This window comes from Salvelinus sp. IW2-2015, linkage group LG17, assembly GCF_002910315.2.
Source record: "Salvelinus sp. IW2-2015 linkage group LG17, ASM291031v2, whole genome shotgun sequence".
Classification (NCBI taxonomy): Eukaryota; Metazoa; Chordata; class Actinopteri; order Salmoniformes; family Salmonidae; genus Salvelinus; species Salvelinus sp. IW2-2015.
The window spans coordinates 38384504-38412261 of NC_036857.1; the positions used below are offsets into that span (position 1 = coordinate 38384504).

At 40.4% G+C, this 27758-nt stretch overlaps 2 protein-coding genes across 3 annotated transcripts; one reads left to right on the forward strand and one right to left on the reverse strand.

Moving 5' to 3' along the window:
* The first annotated feature begins 31 nt into the window (after nt 1-31).
* LOC111976929 (protachykinin-1-like) lies at nt 32-1815 on the forward strand. 2 transcript variants are annotated; one of them, XM_024006096.2, is made up of 6 exons: nt 32-322; nt 473-569; nt 763-798; nt 1037-1090; nt 1260-1334; nt 1512-1815. In XM_024006096.2, the coding sequence occupies exons 1-6, from the start codon at nt 209-211 to the stop codon at nt 1553-1555; spliced, it is 420 nt and encodes a 139-aa protein (XP_023861864.1). In that variant the 5' UTR covers nt 32-208; the 3' UTR covers nt 1556-1815. The 2 variants fall into 2 exon arrangements, with proteins under 2 accessions (XP_023861864.1, XP_070304243.1); XM_070448142.1 differs by lacking the exon at nt 763-798 and having other exon boundaries at nt 44-322.
* LOC111976927 (histone acetyltransferase KAT7) lies at nt 1113-27284 on the reverse strand. Its single transcript, XM_024006093.2, has 14 exons — nt 27112-27284; nt 23868-24018; nt 20812-21048; nt 20582-20664; nt 20375-20455; nt 20173-20271; nt 19891-20001; nt 19551-19742; nt 12910-12999; nt 12523-12663; nt 9858-9951; nt 6428-6574; nt 5693-5799; nt 1113-2327 (listed from the first exon to the last, which is right to left on the reverse strand). Exons 1-14 carry the CDS (start codon nt 27127-27129, stop codon nt 2226-2228), a joined length of 1653 nt encoding a protein of 550 aa, XP_023861861.1. The 5' UTR covers nt 27130-27284; the 3' UTR covers nt 1113-2225.
* Between the last annotated feature and the right edge of the window lie 474 nt (nt 27285-27758).

Sequence of the window (27758 nt, forward strand, 5' to 3'; positions counted from 1 at the left end):
GGGGTACTGTAGTATAAAATGCACATTATATTCAGTCAGCGGAGGATCAGTCAGAGAAGGAATAGACACAGCCCTCTATCCAGCTGAACAAATAGATATTTTCTGAGCTCACTCAACAGCAAACGATTATTATTTAATTAAAATATATATTTCTGAAGTACAAAATAGGCTTATTTGAATATAGCTTTGTCTGGTATCATTACACTCAATGGATATTTGGAAATTCCAGCTGGTAATAGTTACCCTGTATTCCCTGGTGTATACGTGTCAGGGATTGTCTTTTAGTGTTGACAAGGAACACTGGGTATCCAAAGACTGGCAGGTAAGTGAGATTCATATAGTTGCTCTAGTAATGATTTGAACCAAAAACGTTGTTACATAGCAATAATTGTCACAATTGTGGAGAAATCATGCAAATTAATCAACAACAACAACAAAATAATAATAATCTTGTCTTTAATCTTTTCACCAGGATGAGCCACTGGAGAAGAGGTTGGCCAGCCAAGTGGCTAGTCTGATTAAGAGATCTAAAGCCCATCAGTTCTACGGGCTCATGGGCAAACGCTCAGGTAACACTAACATTCTTCCTGTGCAAATCTGTAAAAGGGATCTTATTACAGGATTAAGGTAGACTAGAATACAAATTGTATGGTGTGTACTGTATTTATGTTCAGTATGTATTATATCTAATTAATAAGCAAATCGGCTTGTCTTTTTAAACTCAAATACATTTGAGTGCTTAACAGTTACCTTTTACTACAGATGTTCAGCAGCAGCCTATTCGAGTGAATAGAAGACGTAAGTATAGAACACTGGAGTAATGACAAACACRTTTTTTGGAATATAGTGGTAGCCTAAACAGAACTCTCTGGTCCACCGTTCACACACTATATTTTAGATTATTCAGTGTCTAAATCCTATCAGCAAACCCAACAGTATGAGCAATRTTTCTGCATTACATGCATTTAAAACCCGTTTTAAATGTAACAATGCATCTCCTTTTTAAATGAATCTTTCCTGATTTTGTCTTCAACAGGAAATAAAGGGGAGATGTTTGTTGGACTTATGGGAAGAAGAGCATCAAGTGGGGGTAAGAATAATTCAACTCCATATAAAATCTCAAGGTAATTTTATTAAAAATACAAAAAAAGAATGACAAAAACACAGCACAGAGAAGTAACACCAAAGGTTTAAACAATAAAACAGGTACCGGCAATTCCAGTCGTGCGCTGTGAACAAATGCTTTTTTGTTGCTGCAGAATCGTTCACAAGAATCATTCCAGATGCTACCAGCACTGCGATCGATATCGCCGAAGGACCACACACACAACCAGGTATTACTTATACATCGATGTTATGGTTAAAACCTGAGAGCACTTTGTAATGTAGTTTGCACAGTAAAACATTTTAAACTGTTAAATATACATGTAAAACCTGTATTTATGATGACTAAATGCAAACCAAACATTTTAACTGGAATTCTGTACTATTTGTATTTCTTCATTTGGCAGATTCACAAGAGGCATGGGACCAACACCTGTATTCCTACAGATAATAAAAAAGATTCAGATTTGAATGTTTACATGGTCTATACAATGTTGATATCAACGCATAAAAAAAAGAAACAACAGTATCTCATACTTTTAAGAAAAAATGCTATGTCTTTAAGGTATCCAAGTTCATGCCGATGATTATTGTATATTCTATCCCAAAAAAAAGCACTTGTCTCTGCAAACAACTGCCACTGTGTTGAATGAAATAAAAGAAAAGGCCAGGAATGCTGCAGCAGGTCAGAAGTATGTATTTTTTTTTTGGAGGACAGAAGCAAAACATTCATTATGTGATCCACTAGTCTGAGCTTTCGGTACAAGGCTTCGGCGAGGTGTAAAAACATTCGTAGCTTATCTTGATCTAGGTGGATCGTTTAAAACAAAAGTCATCAACTAAAAATATCAGACTTTCATTGTTTAACAATATTTAAGCCAAGAATTGATTGAATGGTGACATGGCGACAAATTTCTACAATATAAATACGAGTCGAAATGTAAAACAGGGGACGAGAGTTCCTCCAGACAAGAAAAACCTAGTAAAGGGCAGCTATACAGGGTGGATGGAGGGATAGAAGAAAGAACACTGTGGTATTGATAGTTGATAGGACTCCTATCCTGGCAGGAGTGGTAGAAGAAAGAAGAGTTTATTAGGTGGCTCACTTGTGAGCCTTTAGCCTATGTCCCTTTGGGCGGGGTCCATTTTAACGAACTGGGGTCAATGGTTTTGTTGTTGCTGCCTCTTTTGGTCTCCTTGGATTTCCACTCGTCGATCAGATCCTGTAAGGGGGAGTTCAGTTCATAGAATTTATTGGCCTTTTACAGGAATGTGCATCAGATTCAAGAGCACAWTCACAGACCACATGACATAGATGACAACCACATAAAACAGATAGATAGGGTTATATACGCACAAGCTACAGCAAATACAGTGCCTTCGGAAAGTATTCAGACCCCTTGACTTTTTCCACATTTTGTTAGGTTACAGCCTTCTTCTAAAATTGACAAATTGTTTTCTTCCCTCATCAATCGACACACAATACCCCATAATAACAAAGCAAAAACTGTTTTCATAAATGTTTTGCTAATTTATTWAAAAAATTAAACAATGAAATATCACATTTACATAATGTAAGTATTCAGACCCTTTACTTACTTTGTTGAAGCACCTTTGGCAGCGATTACAGCCTCGAGTCTTCTTGGGTATGACACTACACGCTTGGCACACATGTATTTTGAGAGTTTCTCCCATTCTTCTCTGCAGATCCTCTCAAGCTCTGTCAGGTTGGATGGGGAGCGTTCCTGCACAGCTATTRTCAGGTCTCTTCAGAGATGTTAGATTGGGTTAATGTCCAGGCTCTGGCTGGGCCACTCAAGGACATTCAGCCACTCCCGCGTTGTCTTGGCTGTGTGCTTAGGGTCGTTGTCCTGTTGGAAGGTGAACCTTCGCCCGAGCCTGAGGTCCTGAGCGCTCTGGAGCAGGTTTTCATCAAGGATCTCTCTGTACTTTGCTTTGTTCATCTTCCCTTGATCCTGACTAGAAAAACATCCCCACAGCATGATCCTGCCAGCACCATGCTTCACCGTAGGGATGGTGCCAGGTTTCCTCCAGATGTGACGCTTGGCATTCAGGCCAAAGAGTTCAATCTTGTTTTCATCAGACCAGAGAATCTTGTTTCTCATGGTTTACGAGTCCTTTAGGTGCCTTTTGGCAAACTCCAAGCGGGCTGTCATGTGCTTTTTACTGAAGAGTGGCTTCTGTCTGGCCACTCTACCATAAAGGCCTGATTGGTGCAGTGCTGCAGAGATGGTTGTCCTTCTGTAAGGTTCTCCCATCTCCACAGAGTGACCATTGGGTTCTTGGTCACCTCCCTGATCAAGGCCCTTCTACCCCGATTGCTCAGTTTGGCCGGGCAGCCTGCTCTAGGAAGATTCTTGGTGGTTCAAAACTTGTTCCATTTAAGAATGATCGAGGCCACTGTGTTCTTGGGGACCTTCAATTCTGCAGACATTTTTTGGTACCCTTCCCCAGATCTGTGCCTCGACACAATCCAGTCTCGGAGCTCTACAGAAAATTCCTTCAACCTCATGGCTTGGTTTTTGCTCTGACATGCACTGTCAACTGTGGGACCTTATATAGACAGGTATGTGCCTTTCCAAATCATGTCCAATCAATTGAATTTACCACAGGTGGACTCCAATCAAGTTGAAGAAACATTTCTGGGATGATCAATGGAAACAGGAAGCACCTGAGCTCAATTTTGAGTCTCATAGCAAACGGTCTGAATACGTATGCAAATAATACTTAAGTAAATAGGTTATGTCAAWAAAAGTTGGGCGCATGGGAACAGAAGAGACCACCCTTTCTCCGCAACAATAAAGAAGACTAAACAACTTCCCAAATCACGAGGACCTGAGCCCTAGGACCATGCCTCAGGACTACCTGGCTTGATGACTCCTTGCTGTCCCCAGTCCACCTGGCCGTGCTGCTGCTCCAGTTTCAACTGTTCTGCCTGCGGCTATGGAACCKTGACCTGTTCACCGGACGTGCTACCTGTCCCAGACCTGCTGTTTTCAACTCTCTAGAGACCGCAGAAGCGGTAGAGATACTCTTAATGATKGGCTATGAAAAGCCAACTGACATTTACTCCTGAGGTGCTGACTTGCTGCACCCTCGACAACTACTGTGATTATTATTATTTGACCATGCTGGTCATTTATGAACATTTGAACATCTTGACCATGTTCTGTTATAATCTCCACCTGGCACAGCCAGAAGAGGACTGGCCACCCCTCATAGCCTGGTTCCTCTCTAGGTTTCTTCCTAGGTTTTGGCCTTTCTAGGGAGTTTTTCCWAAATTTTTCCTAGCCACCGTGCTTCTACACCTGCATTGCTTGCTGTTTGGGGTTTTAGGCTGGGTTTCTGTACAGCACTTTGAGATATCAGCTGATGTACGAAGGTTTATATAAATACATATGATTTGATGTCTGTTCTTTTAGTTTTTAACAAATTAGCAAACATTTCTAAAAACCTGTTGGGGTATTTTCTGTAGATTGCTAAGAAAATTGTTTTATTAAATCAATTTTAGAATAAGGCTGTAACGTAACAAAATGTGGAAAAAGTCAAGGGATCTGAATACTTTCCGAAGGCACTGTACATGATAAATACAGTGCAAAACCAAGGATAGCTCAAATGTCCACAGGACTTCTCCTTGTGTCTAGTTTGATGCACCTAAGGACAACTTATTTAAGAGGAGAAACGTAGGGTTTTAACTGACAAACTGAATCAAATTTGATATTGTCATGTTGCACAAATTGAAATGCCAAACAGAAAAAATATGAGAAGGATATGTATAACCACGGTAGCAATTGAAAGGGAACAAAGGTGAGGCCAGTTCACCTGAGACAGAACCACATTCAAACTGTTGAATTTATGTGCATTTTACCTTTACTGTACTTTTTGCAACCATTTGTCGATAACGAAATCTGGAAATAGTTCAATAATATAACAAGAATATTCATGCCAAAACTTGGGGTAGATACAACATGACAAGACAAAAAATACAATACGCCAGGTCGCAGTTGTAAATGAGAACTTGTTCTCAACTAGCCTACCTGGTTAAATAAAGGTAAAATTWAAAATTTAAAAAATACAAGGGTTTGAGTGACAGGTCTAACTGGTGTCTCCAAATGGCCACACCTCTTCAAAGTGTGCACAGTCATTTCAATACACTTTCATTACTCAGGGGTAGAGCCTTCAAATAGTTCATTTTTGTAAATTTTTTAATCTACTGGCTGTGCCTTTGGAGGAACTGAAGCGAGCACATTTGTAGGGGGTGGTGGTTCCATTTAAAACATTTGTCAGTTGAAAGCTATACGTCGTTGTAAAGCGGAGACCCAATACGTCATTTATAGTATGTTACTGTACAGCCACTGCGTTCCAATTTAAACACTTATCAGTCACCCATTTTGATCCCATATGTGGGATCAGAGTACAAAGGGTTAACCGATGTTGATATTGTCATGACACACACACACACACACACACACACACACNCACACACACACACACACACACACACACACACACACACACACACACACACACACACACATCTTCTTCATGAAGGGGACACATACAGTACCTGTCTCTTCAAGACCAGGTGCTTTCCCTTCCAGTACTTGAGCATCTGCAGGGACTGCAGGGTGCTGACAATGTCCACCGGGTTCACGGCTGTCTCCTGGCTGATCTCTGAACACGCAAACATAATACGCAGCTCTTCACACACTCATTCAAAAAAGAGAATCCTGCCAAGAGTGTACCATTTCATATTTAAATGCTTGGTAGAAAATCTGCTCACGTGTTCAAATGAAATGTAGGCTAACCTGAAGCCACATAATTAACAACATTAAAATCATCAACATTTACAGACAACAACCACATAAAACAGATAAGGCTACATACACACAAGTTGGAGCAAATACTTGCTAAAAACTGTGCAAAATCAAGGGTAGTCGTCCCAGGTTTAAAGTGCTTAGTGTATGCTGAGCAGTTGGATGCGCCTAGAGACAAATGAGTTATGAGAGGAGAATTGCCCTATTTGGACAGGCCCAAACTATAATGTTTGTAACAGAATAAATATAAGGATATGCATAACCATAGTAGCAATTGAAAAGGAACACTTTGGAGATGATGTATGTGTGCGAGTGTGTGTGTGTGTGTGTAACCTGAACAAGCCACCTCATTTGACAGCCTCATTTTGACCCAAAACTAATTGTACATTCTTTCCAAATCCTCTTAACACAGTAAAGTGTGGCATTAAGCACACACATTTTTTGGTGTGAACAAATTCAGTTCCATGCAAAGTCCTCTCTATCACCTTTGATGGAGATTTCCTTGCCCTGGAAGTTGTACATGTAGCGTAGCAGCACCTCCTTCCAGTAGCTGCGGTAACTGATGAGGCCCAGGTCCGAGAGGGGCCGCTCTGGGGAGCCCACCTTRTCCTCCACCTTGGACAGCAGGTAACCTATAGAAAAGGGATAGGCAGGGTGGTCAGTAGCAGTTCAAATAAACAACGAGATGGACTGCACGAAAATAGCAATGAGACCCAGTGGAGAAAAGTAAAACCTCAAACTGAACTGTAGTTTTACTCTACTGCAATAGCCACTAGAGCTGGGCGATACACCAAATTAATTTGATGAAATCTAATTGATGTTTTAGCCTATATCGTGCCTGTATTGCAAGAATGTTTGAAACGTTTTTATGAGCTTTTTTGTCCGCTTGTTCATGTTGTCTTTCTAGTCTCGTCTCTTTTGCTCTTTTTCTGTGCTTTGTGCACCTTGCCAATCATACACCAAGCCCCTGCCGCTCACAACAACAAAAGTAGAAACATCCATTCTTCCTCTRTGACAACAAGCAGTTTCAACTCACTATTTGCATTTGAGGTTTGGTCCAACATAAATCCATCATATGGATCCCGAAACACATTGAGACACACATTTACTGTAATAGAGGAGAACTTAACCTATCTAACTATTACTATTTTTGTCTCAACTCCCAAAATTTACGGAGAGCAGACCCTGCTAAAGCGGGAGTGTGAATGAAAATTCTGTTGAAAATGTATGCTCAATTTCTGTCTCGCTTTGCTGTACCACGTACAGTCCGATAGAAGCATTTTTGCCACCGACTTGTGCCAACTGTCTAGTCTGTGTTTTATAAATGAGCAGAAAAAGACACATTTAAATAAGGAATTGGCAACTCATTCTTCTTATCCAGGTAGGCCACTTTCAAAGTGGACAGGATAGCATGCTGTTCAAACAGTTGGAGACGGACAGAGTGTGTTTATAGCAGTTCCACTGTTCTACCATGTTAGCTAGCTAATAGATCCAAGTTGGCTAGACTTTAAATATAAAGATCAGCTGGCTATTCACTAGCATGTGGGCGCGTGCTTGAGAGATTGTTTATGAGATCTGTAATGCCCGCTAACATTTATATTTAAAATCTAGCCAACTTGGATCTATTAGATAACTAACAAGATAGACAGTTAAAAATTATTCGTAAAAATTTTCTAAAATGCCTGCTACAAGAAGTTGGTCATTATTAGTGGGGAACTTAGGGGATGTACACTTCAAAAAGTTTGGGGTCCCTTAGAAATGTCCTTGTTTTCCATGAAAATATACATGAAATGAGTTGCAAAATCAATAGGAAATATAGTCAAGACGTTGACATGGTTATAAATAATGATTTTTAATTMAAATAATAATTGCGTCCTTCTTCAAACTTTGCTTTCGTCAAAGAATCCTCTATATGCAGCAATTCCAGCCTTGCAGACCTTTGGCATTCTATTTGTAAATTTGTTGAGGTAATCTGAAGAGATTTCACCCCGTGCTTCCTGAAGCACCTCCCACAAATTGGATTGGCTTGGCTTGATGGGAACTTCTTACGTACCATACGGTCAAGCTGCTCCCACAACAGCTCAATAGGGTTGAGATCCAGTGACTGTGTTGGCCACTCCATTATAGACAGAATACCAGCTGACTGCTTCTTTCCTAAATAGTTCTTGCATAGTTTGGAGCATAGTTCTTGTCCTGTTGTAGGAGGAAATTGGCACCAATTGGAGCACCATCCACAGGGTATGGCATGGCGTTGCAAAATGGAGTGATAGCCTTCCTTCAAGATCCCTTTTACCCTGTACAAATATCCCACTTTACCACCACCAAAGCACCCCCAGACCATCACATTGCCTCCACCATGCTTGACAGATGGCATCAAGCACTCCTCCAGCATCTTTTCATTTTTTCTGCGTCTCACGAATGTTCTTCTTTGTGATCCGAACACCTCAAATTTAGATTTGTTTGTCCATAACACTTTTTTACAACCTTCCTCTGTCCAGTGTCTGAGTTCTTTTGCCCATCTTAAATCTTTTATTTTTATTGGCCAGTCTGAGATATGGCTTTTTCTTTGCAAATCTGCCGAGAAGGCCAGCATCCCGGAGTCGCCTCTTCACTGTTGACATTGAGACTGGTGTTTTGCAGGTGCTATTAATGAAGCTGCCAGTTGAGGACTTGTGAGGCGTCTGTTTCTCAAACTAGACACTCTAATGTACTTGTCATCTTGCTCAGTTGTGCACCGGGGCCTCCCACTACTCTTTCTATTCTGGTTAGAGCCAGTGTGTGCTGCTCTGTGAAGGGAGTAGTGCACAGCATTGTACGAGATCTTCAGTTTCTTAGTAATTTCTCGCATGGAATAGCCTTCATTTCTCAGAACAAGAATAGACTGACGAGTTTCAGAAGAAAGTGCTTTGTTATTGGCCATTTTGAGCCTGTAATCGAACCCACAAATGCTGATGCTCCAGATACTCAACTAGTCTAAAGGCCAGTTTTATTGCTTCTTTAATCAGAACAACAGTTTTTAGCTGMGCTAACATAGTTGCAAAAGGGTTTTCTAATGATCAATTAGCCTTTTAAATGATAAACTTGGATTACCTAACACAAAGCGCCATTGAAACACAGGAGTGATGGTTGCAGATAATGGGCCTCTGTACGCCTATGTAGATATTCCATAAAACAATCTGCCGTTTCCAGCTACAATAGTCATTTACAACATRAACAATGTCTACACTGTATTTCTGATCAATTTGATGTTATTTTAAATGGACAAAAAATGTGCTTTTCTTTCAAAAACAAGGACATTTCTAAGTGACCCCAAACTTTTGAACGGTAGTGGTGTACATTTGTAACAAAAATAGCATTTTCATAGACATACTTGAAAGCAGATCAGTCATTATTGCAAAAAAAGCTAATTGAAATATTTTGATAAAATAACGATATTATTAATGGGTCTTGTGGTTATGGAAAGCTTATATTTAGCCTAGGTATAATTTTACAAGGCCTGAATTCATTAGATTATTGCTGACTGATTGAAATGCAGTGTATTTTACCTTTAACTGTACAAGAAGCTTATTTTAAGATTATTATTATTATATATTTTTTGTTAGCTATATCATGAATCACCCTTAAGTTTGAAAAAATTTATATATATATATATATATATATATATATATATATGACTTTTAGGCCGTATTGCCCAGCCCTAATAGCCATGTAATGTAGACACAAAGAACTTGCTTTCAGGGCATATTAAAGCAGCTGCATTTTGTGTCAGCCCTTTCAGTGTTGACTGTGTATTTAAATCACCAATACCCTGTGTTTTCATTCCTGGGGGCTTAATAAAATCATCTGGAAATTCCACCTGGCTGTAGTTAATAAGAGAGAACAGAGGTAAAAAAAAATATGCCTATAGCGACTTACTGAAGTCAATCAGCATCTTCCCATAGCCCTGTCTCATGTACTGGGGCATGGTCAGGATGCAAGAGACGTTGTAGTTGAGGAAAGAGTTCTTTTCCTGTAAGAACAGAGAATATGTGTATGAGTCTCATCTTTAAAACTAAAGTAATGACAGAGACTTGGTAATAAAAAAACAATAAAGCTCCTAGCATCAACTGTATGAAAATGTCATGGGAGAAAAATTTATTAGGATCCCCATTAGCTAACGCTAATGGCAAAAACGAGTCTTACTGGGGTCCGACACATAACGTAAAAAACATTACAGACAAAAGACTTTTACAATTGACATACATTTAAAAACATGAACATGTAGTGTGCATCTATTCAGTTACACATACATGTCAGTACATACACACAACAAGTCACATGGGGGAGAGGCATTGTGCTGTGAGGTGCTGTGAGGTGTTGCTTTATTTGTTTTTTTGAAACAAGGTTTGCTGTTCAATTGCGCTATATGTGACAGAAGGGAGTTCCATGCACTCATGGCTCTGTATAATATTGTACTTTTCCATGAACTTGTTCAGAACCTGGGGACAGTGAAAAGACCCCTGGTGGCATGCCTGGTGGGGTAAGTGTGTGTCAGCGCTGTGTGTAAGTTACCTATGCAAACAATTTGGAAGTTCCAACACAATGTTTCTTTTTTTTTTTTTAAACAAGAAGTGATGCAGTCAGTCTTTCCTCAACTCTTAGCCAAGAGAGACTGGCATGCATAGTATTCATATTAGCCCTCTGATTACAATGAAGAGCAAGACGTGCCGCGCTGTTCTGGGCCAGCTGCAGCTTAACTAGGTCTTTCTTTGCAGCAGTTGACCATATGACTGGACAATAATCAAGATAAGATAAAACTAGAGCCTGCAGGACTTGTGTGGTGTCAAAAAAGCAGAGCATCTCTTTATTACAGACAGACCTCTCCCCATCTTTACAACCATTGAATCTATATGTTGTCACTATGACAGTTTACAATCCAAGGAAACTCCAAGTAAATTAGTCTCCTCAACTTGTTCAACAGCCACACCATTAATTACTGGATTCAGGTGAGGTCTAGAACTTAGGGAATGATTTGTACCAAATACAATGCTCTTAGTTTTAGAGATGTTACTGGTCACCCATTCCAAAACTGACTGCAAATCTTTGCTAAGGGTTTCAGTAACWTCATTAGCTGTGGTTGCTGATGCATATATGGTTGAATCATCAGCARACATGGACACACATGCTTTGTTTAATGCCAGTGGCAGGTCATRYGWAAAACTAGAAAATAGTAGAGGGCCTAGAGAGCTGCCCTGCAGTACACCACACTTTACATGTTTGACATTTGTGAAGRTTCCATTAAAGAAAACCCTCTGAGTTCTATTAGATAGTTTGCCGTACCGTGGACTTAGAGCTGACGTTGAATAGCCATAAAACATAAGTTCTCAACACATGTTATGGTCAATAATTCCAAAGGCTGCACTGAAATCTAACAGTACAGCTCCCACAATCAATTTCTTTCAACCAATCATCAGTAATTTGTGTCAGTGCAGTACATGTTGAGTGCCCTTCTCTATAAGCATGCTGAAAGTCTGTTGTTAATTTATTTACAGAGAAATAGCATTGTATGTGGTCAAACACATTTTTTCCCCAACAGTTTGCTAAGAGCTGGTAGCAAGCTAATATATCTACTATTAGAACCAGTAGTTTGCCCACTTTGCCAATGAAGTCATCATTAAAATAATTGGCAACAACAAACAGTTTTGTGATGAATAAGCCATTTGATTCGATGAAAGATGGAGTTGAATGTCTTTCTGCCCATAATTTAATTTAAAGCACTGCAAAGTTGTTTTCTATCATTCTTTATAGCATTGATCTTGGCTTCATAATATAGTTCCTTCTTATTTTGTTGAGTTAAGTCACATCATTTTTCCATTTGCAATAATTCAGCCAGTCAGATGTGCAGCCAGACTTATTAGCCACTCCTTTTGTCCCATCTCTTTCAACCATACAGTTTTAAAATTCTTCATCAATCCATGGACCCTTAACAGTTCTAAAAGTAAGTCTCTAAACAGGTGCATGTTCATCAATAATTTGGCATTTTAAAAATATTTTTTACATCATCCACATGAGTCACAGCAACATCTTTTGCATAATCTCTTATTCACTATTTTAGGCCCAACTTTAGGAAATGTGGCTTTCCTGGATATAGTCACTATACTGTGATCACTGCACCCAATGGGTAAAGATATAGCTTTAGAACAACGTTCTACTGATAGGTTGATTAATAACCTGAACCAGATTACAGGCACTGGTTACAGTGAGAAGCTTCCTCTTGAGCAGACAGCTTGATGAAAACCAGTCAATATTCAGGTCCCCAAGAAAGTAGACCTCTCTCTTTACATCACATACACTATGAAGCATTTCACACACATTGTTTAGATACTGACTGTGAGCACTTGGTGGCCTATAGCAACACTCCAAAAGAAAAGGCTTTAGATGAGGCAGGTGAACCTGCAACCACAACACTTCAATAACACTTGACATGTGATCTTCTCTAAGCATTACAGGGATATGGCCCTGAATGTATACAGGCAACCACTATCAATGTGGAAGGAGTACAGTGGATGGGTGCCTTGGTCTTTTTAAATGTTTTATTTACCTTAGAGAAGTATCCCACAAGATGGCAGCCTGTGTTGTCTGCCTCGGTCATAACGTAGAACAGAAAGGGTTCCACGTCGTAGTACAGCGTCTTGTGATCCAGGAAGAGCTTGGCGAGTAGACACAGGTTCTGGCAGTAGATCTGGAAAAGGAAACCACACCATTTAAATTCCCCAAAGGCCTTGCCAGAGATAATGCAGCTTGTTGTATAGGACAGCCAGGCACCCCTGGGGTTAGGGACCATAGGCTGAAGAAGTGTGAGACATAACTTTTTTTTTTTAAACCATGATTATTTCTTTGCTCTTTAGACCAATACACCTATTTTGAGGAAAAAACAGACAAAGTAAAGTATGAGTCCAGGGTTAGAGAAAATGTATAGACCCCTCACCTTGTTCTTCTTGCCGTCCACTTCAAAGACAGAGATGGCTCCCTTCCTGTAGACCTCATCTCCGGGTGGATGCTTCCACACACACTTGGCCTAGCAAACACACAGGGAGACAACACCATTGATTTGCTAATTCAAATCCAATTATCCACTGACCCAGTCTGATATTTACAGCCTTATAATCATTTAAATCAATGATGTACAGGAGTGATGTATACTGAACAAAAATATAAACGCAACATGTAAATAAAGTGTTGGTCAAATGTTTCATGAGCTGAAACAAAATATTTTTAATACGCACAAAGCTTATTCCTCTAAAATGTTGTGCTCAAATTTGTTTACATCCCTGATTAAACAGCATGATCATTACACAGGTGCACCTTGTGCTGGGAACAATAATAGGCCAATAAAAGGCAGTTGTCACATAACACAATGCCAAAGATGTCTCAAGTTTTGAGGGGTCGAGCTGTTGCCAGATAATTAAATGTTCATTTCTCTACCATAAGCCACCTCCAACGTCGTTTTAGAGAATTTGGGAGTACGTCCAACCGGCCTCGCCACCGCAGACCACGTCTAACCACGCCAGCCCAGGACCTCCACATCTGGATTCTTCACCTGCAGGATCATCTGAGACCAGCCACCCGGACAGCTGATGAAACTGAGGAGTATTCCTGTCCGTAATAAAGCCCTTTTGTAGGGAAAAACTCATTCCGATTGGCTGGGCCTGGCTCCCTAGTGGGTGGGCCTATGCTATCCCAGGCCCACCGATAGCTGCCCCCCTGCCCAGTAATGTGAAATAAATAGATTAGGGCCTAATTGATTTATTTAAATTGACTGATATCCTTAAATGAACTGTAACTCAGTAAAATTGTTAAATTGTTGCACGTTACGTTCATATTTTTGTTCAGTATATGTAGTAAAATGATGGGGGGAAATTATCATATTTGACATGCCAATGTAAACAACGCGAAAGCAATGCTACTGCCACCTTCTGGCCTGGAGTATTTTAACCAGGCTGAACCCCAATGTACAGCGCTACAGTGCCTTCAGAAAGTATTCACACCAATTTACTTTTTCCAGATTTTGTGGTGTTACAAAGTGGGATTAAAATTGATTTGTCATTTTTTGTCAACAATCTCCCCAAAATACTCTGCAATATCAAAGTGGAAGTCAAATGATTATATTTGTAAAGAATGTATAATAAATAAAACATGAATATATCTTGATTAGATAAATAGTCAATAGAATCACCTTTGGCAGCGATTACAGAGTCTCTAAGAGCATTCCACACTTGGATTGTGAAACATTTGCCCATTATTCTTTAAAAAATTCTTCAAGCTCWGTCAAATTGTTTGTTGATAATTGCTAGACAACCATTTTCTGGTCTTGCCATAGATTTTGAAGCAGATGTAAGTCAAAATTGTAACTCTGCCACTTGGTAAGCAACTCCAGTGTAGATTTCGCCGTTTTTTTTTGCTTGTGTTTAGCTCTATTCTATTCATTTTTATCGTGGATAACTCCCCAGTCCTTAACAATTACAAGCATTGCCATAACATGATGCAGCCACCAACATTGTTTGAAAATATGGAGAGTGGRACTCTAATGTGTTGTATTGGATTTGCCTCAAACATAACACTTTGTTTTCAGAACAAAAAGTTAATTGCTTGCCACATTTTTGAAGTATTACTTTAGTGCCCTGTAGCAAACCGAACAGAAAGTTTTGGCATATTTGTATTCTGTACAGGCTTCCTTATTTTCACTCTGTCAATTATGTTAGTATTGTGGAGTAACTACCATGTTGTTGAGTTTTCTATATGTGATAAAGTGAAAAGCTCAGGCCCGCAGCACCTGACCCTAACCCGCAAATATAGAAAATGTGCTGTACAGTCAGAGATGCCAGAACAATTTATTGACAGGGTGTGCGGTATTATTATGATTATTCATTTAGATAGTCCTATGTTTCTGATTATAATTTCCAACATTTTGGTAAGCTATTTGATCAACTTGTCTATAATTAGATACATGCAACTTCTCTTGTCATTACTTGTTACCCTACATCAATAAAACAAATGATCAAATCTAGTTGACATCGGTAAAGTTCTCTTTTACGTCTGCTTCTCTCACGCAGCAAAGAGGTTTCGAGACCAGGAAGAGAATGCAATAACAAAAAAACAAAAAGGGGGGGAAAGATTATCCGTGCAAAATGTTCAAATGACATCAGCAGACATGCCGACCTTGTACCACTTCAGTGTGGCGGCGGCACCACTGGACCCCACAACGGCGCACTTGCGACACCCCCACTGGTCAAATCATAGGCAATGCACCTTTTTTAGCCCAATAATGATGTTGGCAGAAGACTGCCTCACTATGAATGGTAGACTATAGACTGTTATGGGTACTTGGTAATTAGCTGCTCTTCAGTAGCAAACTAGAAATATGTTTAGATGTAAAATCAGGGCTCTCCCTGGGATTTTCTGATAAAGTGGTGCTGATGTAGGCCTAAGGTTGGTTAGGGGGGAGGGCAGGAGGGGTCCGTTTACTTTCCCCTCAAGAAATTGAAGCATTTTGCATTTTTGAAAAGCCTGTAACTGCCATTTCCTGAAACCTAGAGTCTTAAATTCTATCATAATTTAGCCAGCACAGAAGTTTTGTGTATGATCCTAAATGAAATTGAGTTGGTCTCAATGACACACCTGTAGTCTAGTGAAAATGTAAACTGACTTAATTATTTATTTTCTGGGTGGGGGGTGGGGGGGGTTTAATAATTCAATTACTGGATGCAATGTAATAGTCTAGCTTACTGTAGGCTATTTGGAATATTATGAAACAACTGAGCTAGGCCTATATGAGCTTGTTCCAGATTTCCATCCCTYAKCTAATCCATCAAGTTAGGTCTGACTACTAGGCTACCATTCATTCAACATGCCTTGTCAACGGTGAACTGACTATTATCCCATCATTAGCAATCTACTGTTGACCATACWGCTATATCAAGAGGACAGATCAACAACTGGTTCATTAACATCGGCCTACTAATCTTTCACAGTCTAACATAACGTTCTGTGAAGGTCGTATTAGCTGAACAGCTCTCTCGGCCTTTCCATCCAGGCAGAGAAGCACACTGAACTACCACAACACCGCACGTTTTCTTGCTCGTCAATGCGCTCGTGCCTACTATGGTGGCGGAGATCAAAGCATGTGCGGGCAAGAGAGTGCTTTCGCTTCGTTGACTAAACGCTGTAGCTAACTACCTTCTTCGTAATGACACCTTGGTTTAGGAGCTAACTCTGAAATAGTGGTTGTGCTTGACTAACACATTTTTATTTATTTTAACCTTTAACTAGGCAATTCAGTTAAGAACAAATTCTTATTTTACAATGACAGCCTACCACGGCCAAAGCCTCCCCTAAACCGGAACGACGCTGGGCCAATTGTGCGCAGGGTTGTGATACAGCCCGGGATCGAACTAGGGTCTGTAGCCACTCGGGAGCCTTACATTTTGGAATATGTATTTCGCAAACAGTTCGTTCTCCATTTTCACTACCCTTTTTCCTCACACATCAGTGATATTAATGGTGGAGAGCTGCCATCCAGCTCGAGGGAGGAAAATAGTCAGCGGTGGCACCACAGGTCCCAGAGTGATGTGGTGAAAAAAATATTCTGGGGCCTGTAGATTTTCCTGATCTGATAACCTACACAGGTAAAACCCTGGAACTTATATGGTATGATGCGATTCATCTGTTGTAAAAAGGTTGAATATGGGCTATGATGGAACCAGAGTTTTTACTAATCAGGTTATTTGGTAAAAAAAAAAATCCTGGCCTTGTGGAGGATGGTGCCCAGGACCGAGTTCGTGAAACTCTGGGGTAGACTATACAGCATCTGTTGTTAGTAGCCTACAGTTGATCAGTCTGAAAAATAGTCTTGTTTCCATGCAATACAGCATGTCAGATCGCTAATGTTTAGGTGTATAGGCTGCTACATTTATGAAAGAGTTTATGCTTGTGTCTGTCGGGAATGATGTGTTATCAAGCTTGCTAAATAAATACCGGAGGAAAGTGGAGAGCGCGCTTTGTACACGACCCGCGCGACCTGCGATTTCTGTGAATCTGATTGGTCAAGACACGCAGAGTGCAGTTACATGCACACAACAATATGATTATTGTGGATAGTCAGATTAAAATATTAGTTTGATTAAAAAGCTTACATCGTTTGCAAGAACGTGGCAACATCTGAAATCAGGCTACCTGATGGCACTCTGAAAGTGCTGAAAATAAACATTCTACCACAGAGTTTGGACATACCAACTTTGTATGTGAAAACTACTTCAGTTGTTCCGAACACACTTCACTCGCTAAAGAGGGAGCCTCGCTCAGCTGGTGCTAACACATGCGCAGATCAAATACACCGCTGGGCATCGATTAAAGTGTTTACATGTCCTAATCATTTCAAAGACTGCTCAGAAAACCAGGTGTTTTAATTGGCGTATGCTTACTTTGATTTTGACCGTACGCCGATTAAGATAAGCAGAGTATTTCATTATTCGTGTGCATTTAAACATACTCAAAAAGCCTGCAGCAGCACTCTGATGTGACGGACAGACATTGTGAGCGAGTTCACAAACCATGAGGCAAATTGGTTAAAAAAATAAAATGCCCCTATTTTTAACGCTTTCCATCAATATATTTGATTAAACTAGTGCTGCGGCAAATACTGCCTCGCCACATATTTTCCAGTGGCCCTGAAAATAGTATGAATATGGAGAGTGCCTGACTGAAGAGCTAGACATTTTTTTCTCCTTGCCCAAGTCCTCRGATTGGCTCAGCACCAACTTCAGACACAATGTTCCGACTAGAAGAATATTTTTAGGGTCGTTTTTTTGTACCAGCATAATTTGACGTCAAATTACGTGCATAGTATGCAAAATGCATGCAGGTTGGCAGGTCTGCATTAGTTTGACCAGTTTTAAGGGAATTAAAAGCAGTGAAAACACTCCAACATATTTCTGATAAGATTTTAGTTCGGGTTGGATGTATAATTAATGTGGTTGAAATACTAGCAGCTTTTATGATGCTGATAAAGATAGAACCTTCGATACGTTCCCTAACAGCACATTCATTCTCTCAAGATTATGAAATAAAAAACATGATATTTCTCTACTCCTGTTCCCGAGTAAAAATGTACATTTAGTGTAACATTTTACTGCAAGAACGGCTTAATTCTGCAGGAGTTAATGTTATATTAGGCTATGTGAGCGGTTACAGACCTACAGTCAGTGTCCAGATTTCAGTTACTATTCCATTTAACACATCTGAACAGTACAGTCGCCTTGGCCTGCCATATTTGACATCCCCGTCGTGCGACTGTCCAATCTGTATAACGCCTCGCAATCATCACACATAACATCTTGGGTRGATGTTAACTTTTTCTGCCCAAGTTCCCAAAAGCATTTGGCAAATGGCGTTTGTTTGGCACGTATACAGTTAAGCCTAAGCTTCAGGGCATATGCACCAACTCCAGATAAAAGTGATGAAAGAAAAACCTAAAGCCTATAGATATGAATTGCACAAGAATTATACATTTGGGATTTTTAATGCATTGTTCTCGCTTAATTTAACCTACCCACCCACCTTTAATACACACAATATTTCATGACCCTAAACCCGCCCGGCACACGGATATAACCGCGGAGACTGCGAGTTATGAATCAACCCATGCATCACTAATGTGTACACAAAAAAAGCATTGACTGACATCCTGGGCAGAGGTGTACCACAGCCGACAGTCTTGGAGGTCTGTTCATGCCTTAAGGGTGTAGTTACACGTAGCAACTTGGACGCAGCTTTAGTTGCTTGCAACTTTGTTGCATTAGGATTGATTCGTGCAACACCCCCTGCCACTGATAAGCAATTCATCCGCGACTTGGTTGCATCCAGTTGCAAACAATTCAACTTTGTGCAACTAGTTGCAAGAAACAGCCAATCAAAACAAATAATAGTAAAGATTTATGTACATGGTTTGGCAGTCATTAAACATAATTTCTTAGGTTAACCCAGACCTCTCTCTGACCAGTTTCAACTGAAATTGTCCAACATGAACTGCATTAGTTGGCGTAGCTCGTTGCTAGCTTGGTTAGCTCGTAGCTAGCTAGCTAGCTTGATTAAACGGTGCTGGCAATTTTATTTTGGCTAGCTAGCTAAATTGTACAGCCAGCTTATCTAACTCGATCCTTATACAATAACCAAACAGTTGGATAAACAAATAATTTGTGAAATCACAATGTAACGCAGCAATTTGCTGGCAATTTCATTTTGGCTAGCTAGCTAAATTGTTTCAGCCAGCTTATCTAACTCGATCCGTATACAATAACCAAACGGTTGGATAAACAAATAATTTGTGAAATCACAATGTACCGCAGCAGATGACATTGGGTAAGTTGAGAATTCCCAAACATATGACAAAAGCAGCTTAAATTTGATTGGCTGTTGCATGCTATTTCAATCACATTTGAGTTGTTTTGTGCACCAGCAAAGTGGCTTGAGAAGATGCAGTTGCAGGTTACGAGTGACAACTAAAATTGCGTGAAAGTTGCTTTGTGTAACACAAGCCTAAGAGGTGATAAGCCTGGCTCTTCATTYTCTTACCATGTGTCGTCTCAGAATGGTCTGGCTCTTCATGTACTTGAGGCAGAACTCGCAGACGTAGAGGCGTCCRAGGCGGGCGTACTCCTCAGGGTASGGCGAGTGGTACCAGGTGTCCAGCTCGTAGCGGCCGAACAGGATGGTCTTGATCATGTTGCTGCCCTCCGTGATCTGTCCCTGGATCCGCAGCCTCTCCTGTGGCGTTTTCAACAAGTGCGAAACAAGAGAGGTGAAATATGAAATTCTTCTAAACAACCAAGATGACCTTATCTACAATACAATCTATATCACTATTGGTTAATTATTAATGAAGGAGGTAGGTGCACCGAGGTTTTTCTCTTACCAGATCTTCAGATGCACGTGCCTGGGCTTTTCTGAAGAGCTCCAGGTCATATTCACTTGTGATGTTCTCCAGAAGAGGTTCTCTGGTGTTGCRGTGGCTCTGTCGATGCTCCTGTGGATGAGATGGAGAAATAAAACGAGTGTTGATTGTGTCAATAAACCAAGTCTATATGACAACATCACAAAAACGACTTTTGAAATGCGTTTCAAATTCTAAGACACCAAAATGTAAGATCTCCATAGCAAACATAATTGTCCCTTTAGTCATTTGAATATGTCTCACCATGTATTTCTCCTTCTGCTCCTTAGACAAGCCAGAGTTCCTCCCTTTCCTCATCTCCGTCACCTGCTCTTTGTATCTCGTCTGTCTTGAAGTGGGCGTCTGGTGGACACAACAGAAATTAATTGGGATTTTTTTCACTTCCAACATGAAGTGAACATGAATCACCTTAAAAAGTATTCAATATTAATTGTATTAATTTTACCTGGTGGCGTGTGGCGTGTCTGTTGCTTTCCTCCTGCACCTTTGCCTCTTCTTCGTGTTTCTCACGAGTGGTTGCTTTCACCTGTCAATAAAAAGGAAGAATACATTTATTGGGGATTTGATTCTCTGTGGCTCTCATCGTAGGAGACAATGAAGTTAATGCACCTCAAAACACATAACCAATGGAAAATATTGTTCTGACATATACCTTGCATTCATCAGCAGAGAGGTTGTGGTAAAGTGGGCATCCTGATACCGCAAAATGCCGTTCATGTTTCCCTGTTAGATGTCCTGCGAGAAACAAGAGAGAAAGAAAAGCAATGAGTTTACAGAGAATACATTTAATTAACTAGAATCATAACAAGAATCAGGACAAGTCTTGTTGAGCATTCACTAAACTAGCAGTGGTGCCACTAACCAAATGGTGACTTATCTTACCCAARGAGTTGCATCCCGGCGTGGGACACTTCATGTTAAAATTGTAGGTCTCYTGGCAGCGACGGCGCTTGGGCCGGTGGGAGAGGTCCTTGTCGGAGTCTCTGAGGGCAGGGTCTTTGGCCAGGCTCTCATCGTGGGAGGCATTGGGGCTGGAGATGTCCAGCTCAGACTCAGACGACGGGGCGTTGCCTGTAGGCGTCAGCGGTGGAGACTCGTCTTGCTTCACATCTGGTGTGTCTARATGGGCAGGTGGGAGAAACGGCACAATGTTTAGCTACAAGGCAATGTATAGGGTGTCCAATAAAAAAATAAAATGATGGGACCAATYGGTAAAATAATATGTTAAATGTGTAGATACTCCTCTAAGAAAACCAATGCTCCATGTCTATCATAATCTGTTCAAAAGTTACTGGAGTTTTTACCCTTGTAGGATTGCCAAAATTAGGGRGAATAATTCAATGGAGGCCAGAGGGYAAAAAAGTGGTAAAAAATCTTGAAAATAGCATTGCGTCAGTTAGGCTGGATTCTTTTTGAGAATTGTCATGCTGAACAGACCGCTCACGTCAGATGCGTTGCAAAATAAATTCACACYTACATGTTATTCAATCATTGCACCCACACTGCTCACGCGCACCAATGAGCGCCTGCGTTGCCAAGCGCTAAAATAGAAGTTGGTTGTATTTGTGGCGCAGAACGCACTGCAAGCCCTGCCTCTCCCATCTCCTCATTGGCTTTTAGAAGCATATACCCACATGCCATCTCATTGGTTATACCCACGTGGGTGATTGAAAGATGAACGGAGGTCGTCGTTTGTGGTAATACACCTTATGATGAAAGTTAGATGCCAATCACCATATAAAGTCCAAAGAAGAAAAAGCCTGGAAGGAGGACTAGAGATGACTAGAAATGATTCGGTTGACCGTTTCATGTGTGGACTAATTGTCGGAGTAGAGGACCTTGTGCATTTCAGGTAAAATAACAACCCAATGTTTATATGCCAGGACAAATTAGCTAGCAACAGCAAGCTAGCTAACTAAATAGGACACGTTGGCTAGCAACTGCAAGCTASCTAGCTAAATTGCCATACATGTTTAATGCTTTTCAACCAGTCCCCAAATTAATATAATTGATTCAGAGTTTGTTTTAAACCTGCATGTCGTGATCACGTTTCGTGTAGGGGGGAATCTATTCGCGCACGCGGACCATGGTGTTATTCAATCATTGCACCCACACTGCTCTCACGTGTCAACGGCATCTGCGTAGCCATGCGCTAAAAATAGAACTTGGTCCTGCCTCTCCCATCTCCTCATTGGTTTTTAGGAGCATATACCCASGTGCGTAACTGAAAGATGAACTGAGGTCCACACTCCAGTCGGTGGAGGTAATGCACCTTAAAGTTGGTTGCCAACCGCCATATAAAGTCCAAAGAAGAAGGAGGAGAGATTACTAGAAACAAACTCGGTTTACCCTTTTATCTGTGGATTAATTGTCGGAGTAGAGGACCTTGTGCATTTCAGGTAAAATAACAACCCAATGTTTATATCCCAGGACAAATTAGTCAACAACAAGCTAGCTAGCTAAATTGCCATAAATATTTAATGCTTTTCGACCTGTCCCCAAATTAATATATTTGGTTCAGAGTTAATTTTGATATTTCAACCTGCGTGTCCTGATCGCGTCTGGTGTGGGTGGACAAAATCAACACGTGGTGAGCGGTCTGGATGTAACGCTAACTGACACTGTTGAACTCGTCATCTTTCTTCTCAAATCCGAAGAACATAAAACAATATAGAGGTAAGTTAGATATTGATTTTGAGACATGACATGCAGTATTTTCATATTGTAGTATACGCTTTTAATATTAATGCGAAATTCCATTCACAAAAACAAGCGTATTTTTGTGAATTGTCAACGGGGCACTGAGCGTACCGCAAGCTTTTTATTTTCAAATCCTTTTACATTTAATCTAGCTAATATCATATTTATTTTGCGACCCGCGGATACAACTATGCAGACACCACCACAACATGTAAAATCCACAAAAGTCAATAGGAGAATGCGGAGGCGCTCTGTCAACAGAGCTCGGTGCTTATTATCGGATGCGTTAGGTTACGAAATCTGAAGTTTTGTATATAATGTTAATGATATGTTAGAGAAAGACCACACAGAACAATTCAGAACATGAAGAATCATATTTGTCTTGTTAAAATGTATTTTATAAAATAAGGAAGTCAAATTTCATCACCAAAGCGCATTTTCTTTCACTCTGTGCGGAGTGGGTGGCAGAATTTCTGTTAGCCGGTAATAACCAGGAGAAGAAGAAGAAAAAGTCCCATTGCGAAATAATAGTTTTTTGCCTAGTCATTGATGGAAATACCAGTCGATGTAATTTGACTGGTCATGCTTATCGGTCTAGGTGAATTTGCATAATTTAGTGGAATTAAATTGGCYCGTGTATACAGTATATTCAATATGTAGCCCATCTTATTTATTAGACTCGTACAGKATACAGATACAGAGCCTTTGAGAGGAAAATCTGTCAGACAGTGCAAGAGCTGCTGCTGCAGTACTCGGGGTCAAAATACGMGGTCAAATCATGACGCCAGCGATCTTCAGGTCGGAAAATCTGAGCTCTAGAAAGAGGCCAGAGTTCCCGAGTTGGATGACRGTTCAAAACTATTTCCCCCCCAGTCAGAGCTAGTTTTCTCCCCAGTTGATGAATTACCATATTCTAAATATGATTTCTGTCATTCTGAGCACAGTGGGTGGACCCCCTAATCAGGTTACCCACCCAATGCATATGGGTCTGGTACATGTCTTCATTGTCCGGTAACTTTTTATTTTGCCGGTCACATGTCCGGCCAGACTTTTTCCTAACAGAAACCCTGGTGGGTGGACACCCTACAATGTAGGATACAATAATGGAATCTTTTAGCAATTCTTAGCCCCCACAGGGTCTCCTAGACAGGTGACTGTCTCACTGTTAGCTAGCCGAACTATCTCAGTTGCGATGTAGGTTTTGATTCACAGCTAAAACATCCATCCCATGGCTTTACCTTGTGAGCTTTGGCTGAGGCGCAGAGATGCTCTTGTGAGGCGTGTTCTCTTGGGTATGTTTCCATCACTCTCCGAGCTGTTCGTCTGTTCCCGCTCAGCAGAAGAGTCTGAGTCTTCAGTCCCATCAGAGCCGCTCCCCACATGCACTCTCTGTGAGAAAATGAAATAAAGCAGGATTAGTAAGGTTAATGCTAGAACAGAAGATAGTTAGCCATTTACTTTCCATGGTGGCTCTAACATTTGCTATAAGTTAGCTTGCTAGAAGATACTCACCCTACCGTTAAGCTTGTTTACACTGCGCTGCACTGAGGTCGGAACGCAACCGTGGATACATTAAGACATGGAGCCGGAGAGCGTACCTCGATGCAGGAATGGGATATGCCACTGTACTACAAATTGTACCTTTATCCACACTGACAAGATTGAAATACTGCTAGTTTTCCTGGAAAACTACCCTTGCTGTCCTCATGCTAGCTAGCAGTAGCCACCACAGCCATTTTGGAATGGCAGTGTCAGCCAATCAGCTCCTTTGTTGTTCAACGCAACGTGCCATTCTGTAATGGTTTCTGTGGCTACTGGTTGGATGTTAGGGGACAAAATGAAACTGAGGATCTGGTGTTATATTTTGTATTCCATGTTATATAGAAGCTTATTAGGAACACATAATACCTTATTTCATCAGGATAGGATTCTTAAGTTCTACACATTTTGTTCAATATCTCAAAATAGGGTGGTCATATTATTAACAAATGATTAAATTAAAATGCTATATTATGCAAATTAGGCAGTACAGAATACATAATTAGTCATTTAAGACCAATCATTTAAGGTAGGCTTGTCATATTATTTACAAATCTTCATTTTTTATGCAAAACTGAGTTTGTAACCATTTGAAACATTTTATGCAAATTAGACACCCACACACCATCCCCACCCACTCACACACAGCACCGCCCACCAACACACACACAGGCTTACACAGACACACACTTCTCAGCAAGCCCACACACTCACACAGCAGCACCCCCACCAAACAGACACACACAGCCTAACACAGACACCCACTTCTCACTAAGTCTGAACTGTAACACAGAAGGCTACCAGTCTATAACATTGCTTACTTCTGGTAGGCCGAGACCTGAGTTGGGTTACATTGTAATGATATTTTCAGTCAAAAGATGTCCGATGACCGCAAAACACCSTCAGGACRTTCCCATACTTCTTGGCAATACAATATCACATCGATTTTACTCTGATAGGTTGAGGAATACCCATCGCAAAGAACAAATATGAACACACCAATTTCGAGGGTTTCACAAAAAAGGCTGTCCAACAGATTTGAACGTTCTCACTTGCTTTACATTTAGGCTCATATCATGTTAATATCATAACGTACAGTATTGGGATTTTAAGACATGGTTAACAACTGCCACGTTGCTTTCAAATGATTTATCATGTATTTTGACGACCACATTATTGACATTTAGTGAAAACAGATTTGTTTACTGCATTTTTTTGTAGAATTATTGTATTACGTCCATTGTTTGTTGATTCACCTTAGCCCAATATTGGACTAAAGGAGCCTAACGTTACTCCTTAGTCCAAGGACCTTACATGTTCTGTATAAAGGGCACATTGGCTCTGGAAGTCGAAACAGGCAAATACTCCATCTAAACGTGAATCGATTCTCAATTGCAGTACGGTCCCAGAAACATAAATCCCTTTACGTTCATATCACATCAAAATAATTTCACAAATGCAAAATAAACACTTACTGTACACTTTTTTAACTAGTTTTAACACAGTTGCAGCCAACAGTATTTTTCAGTGGCAACATTTGTGGCGTCTGTCTTCCGTTTACACACAGGWGTTCCAAAAGTGCAAACAGCTAATTAGCACAGGTAGTCCACTGCGTCTTTCTTCTGTTTTCCATAAACAAGCACTGTAACATGTAAATATGGCTGTGTGGAAATCCTAACCCTATAAAAAGGTGTGTATCAATTAAATATTTAGTTTTTTGAAAACTATTTCTCGCCCATATGAAAGATAAGGTCCTTATTGTTCCAAAACCAGCCATGCGTGTCAAAGTTCAGACCGAGCGTTGTAGCTCTTAACAAAACTCCCCCCTACYGAAGACACTTTTATGTGTAATGTAATAGAACTGAGAGTCATAATCAAGGGCGACTACCACCCTACTACTGGTAGCTAGCATGAGGACGAAAGGGGAAGTTTTCTGCAGAAACTATAAGTATTTCAATCTTCTCGGTGAAGTAGTGTGGAAAAGTTAAATGTGGGATATGCCAACCTTGCATTGAGGTACATTTTCCGACCCATATCTCGCTCTGACTCCATGGMGTCTAAAAGGCGCTGCCTGGTCAAGCCGAGGTCTGCATTGGCCGTGCAGCTTTTAAAGTGATACGGCCTCTGCAGAAGTCAGMGCATTCATACTTCTTGTGCTTCGCAGAGCTGTTGTGACGGAAGTTGTCAAGGAAGTGAGTTTGTGTTTATACAGGACCCACCTACTGTAAACCAATCATGTCAATGAGGAGCTATATATGGAGCCCTCAACATTGTTACAACATTTGGGAGGGGCACAGCAATGCGGTTTGGAGCTCAATTTGGCCTCTGCATGCCTACGGAGGCTGCGCAATTGAGTCACGCCCTCCATACAGAACCTCCCCCACACTTTCGGATCAAGTACACATTGGCTTTTAATGTAAGCAAGATTGTGTTCCGACCTCAGTGCAGCTCAGTGTAAACAAGCGTAACGGTAGGGTCAGTATCTTCTGGCATTATCTAAATGAGCTAGAAGTAGAATTATTGCTACTTCATCAGTAGCTAATAAACAATTTACCAACGTTAGATTATTTAACGTTAATGTACAAATTCTAATAATTGAGATACTGTATACAGTTAAGTAGTTAGTAGCTACCCGCGCCACGATAAAATATGAACGTAAACACAGCCTAGCTAGTACAACACAATATTAGCATCAGCTATCTAGCTTATAAGCGTAAAAAGAGGCCATCTTGGCTAGCTAACTAARGGTTYTGCATTTTGTTTATATACAAGCTAACGTTAGCTAACAACGTAAAATACTTTCAAATRGACACAATATAAATGCGCATTTCGGCAACGTTATACTAACATAGCTAACTGTTCTAGCTAGCTAAGTTAACGTTACCGGTATTTCACTTGGTTAGCTTATCCAGCTAGCCATCTAACGACATATATTTGTCTTACCTGTCTTCTACGGGGCATTTTTCCTTGAGAAACTACGTATAATAACTGCTGTGGATGGAACTAGTTTAGATTCGTGTTTTACTTWAAAAGTTTGTATGTACACACAATATTAGCTAGCTATGTCTCGCGCCACATCTTCCGTTTGGAACGCCTCTTGTGTTTTTGTGTAATGTGGGYCTGTCTCCACTAGGTGGCATGACAAGGTARCTGGTCCAASCCAATGATGTWTATAAAACCAAAAATCATTGATCGAAGCCCAAAACCTTTGAAAAATACAGTACAATTCTGTGTCTTTCTTTCGAATTCGTATGACTCTTTTACAGTTCTACTAGCTTACATACATTGATACGAGTTGTAAAAGCTATCTGTACAATGGGAGAACTATGTGTTGTCTGATACCAAAACCAAAGCAAATGTTATCCCACCGATTGMTTGTAACAATATAGTCTATATGGTAATAAGCCTATTTGTTCTTCTCAAGGTCACTGCTCATCAAAGGGTAAATACATACATTAGCTGCTACACCATCAAGGCCTAGCTTTGCATCTATTTGAAATTGGTTTCTGGAACATTGTTTGTGGTAACAAAGTAGTTAGTATCACTGCAAAACAGAAACGTCCTTTGTCATCTTAAGACACTGTTTGTGT

What these genes read in the sequence shown, in the direction of transcription:
- LOC111976929 (XM_024006096.2), top strand. Translation starts at nt 209, where the DNA reads ATGGATATTTGGAAATTCCAGCTGGTAATAGTTACCCTGTATTCCCTG. An exon ending in GCTCATGGGCAAACGCTCAG is followed by an intron (nt 570 to 762) that starts GTAACACTAACA and finishes CTTTTACTACAG; the next exon opens with ATGTTCAGCAGCAGCCTATT. An exon ending in AAGAAGAGCATCAAGTGGGG is followed by an intron (nt 1,091 to 1,259) that starts GTAAGAATAATT and finishes TTGTTGCTGCAG; the next exon opens with AATCGTTCACAAGAATCATT.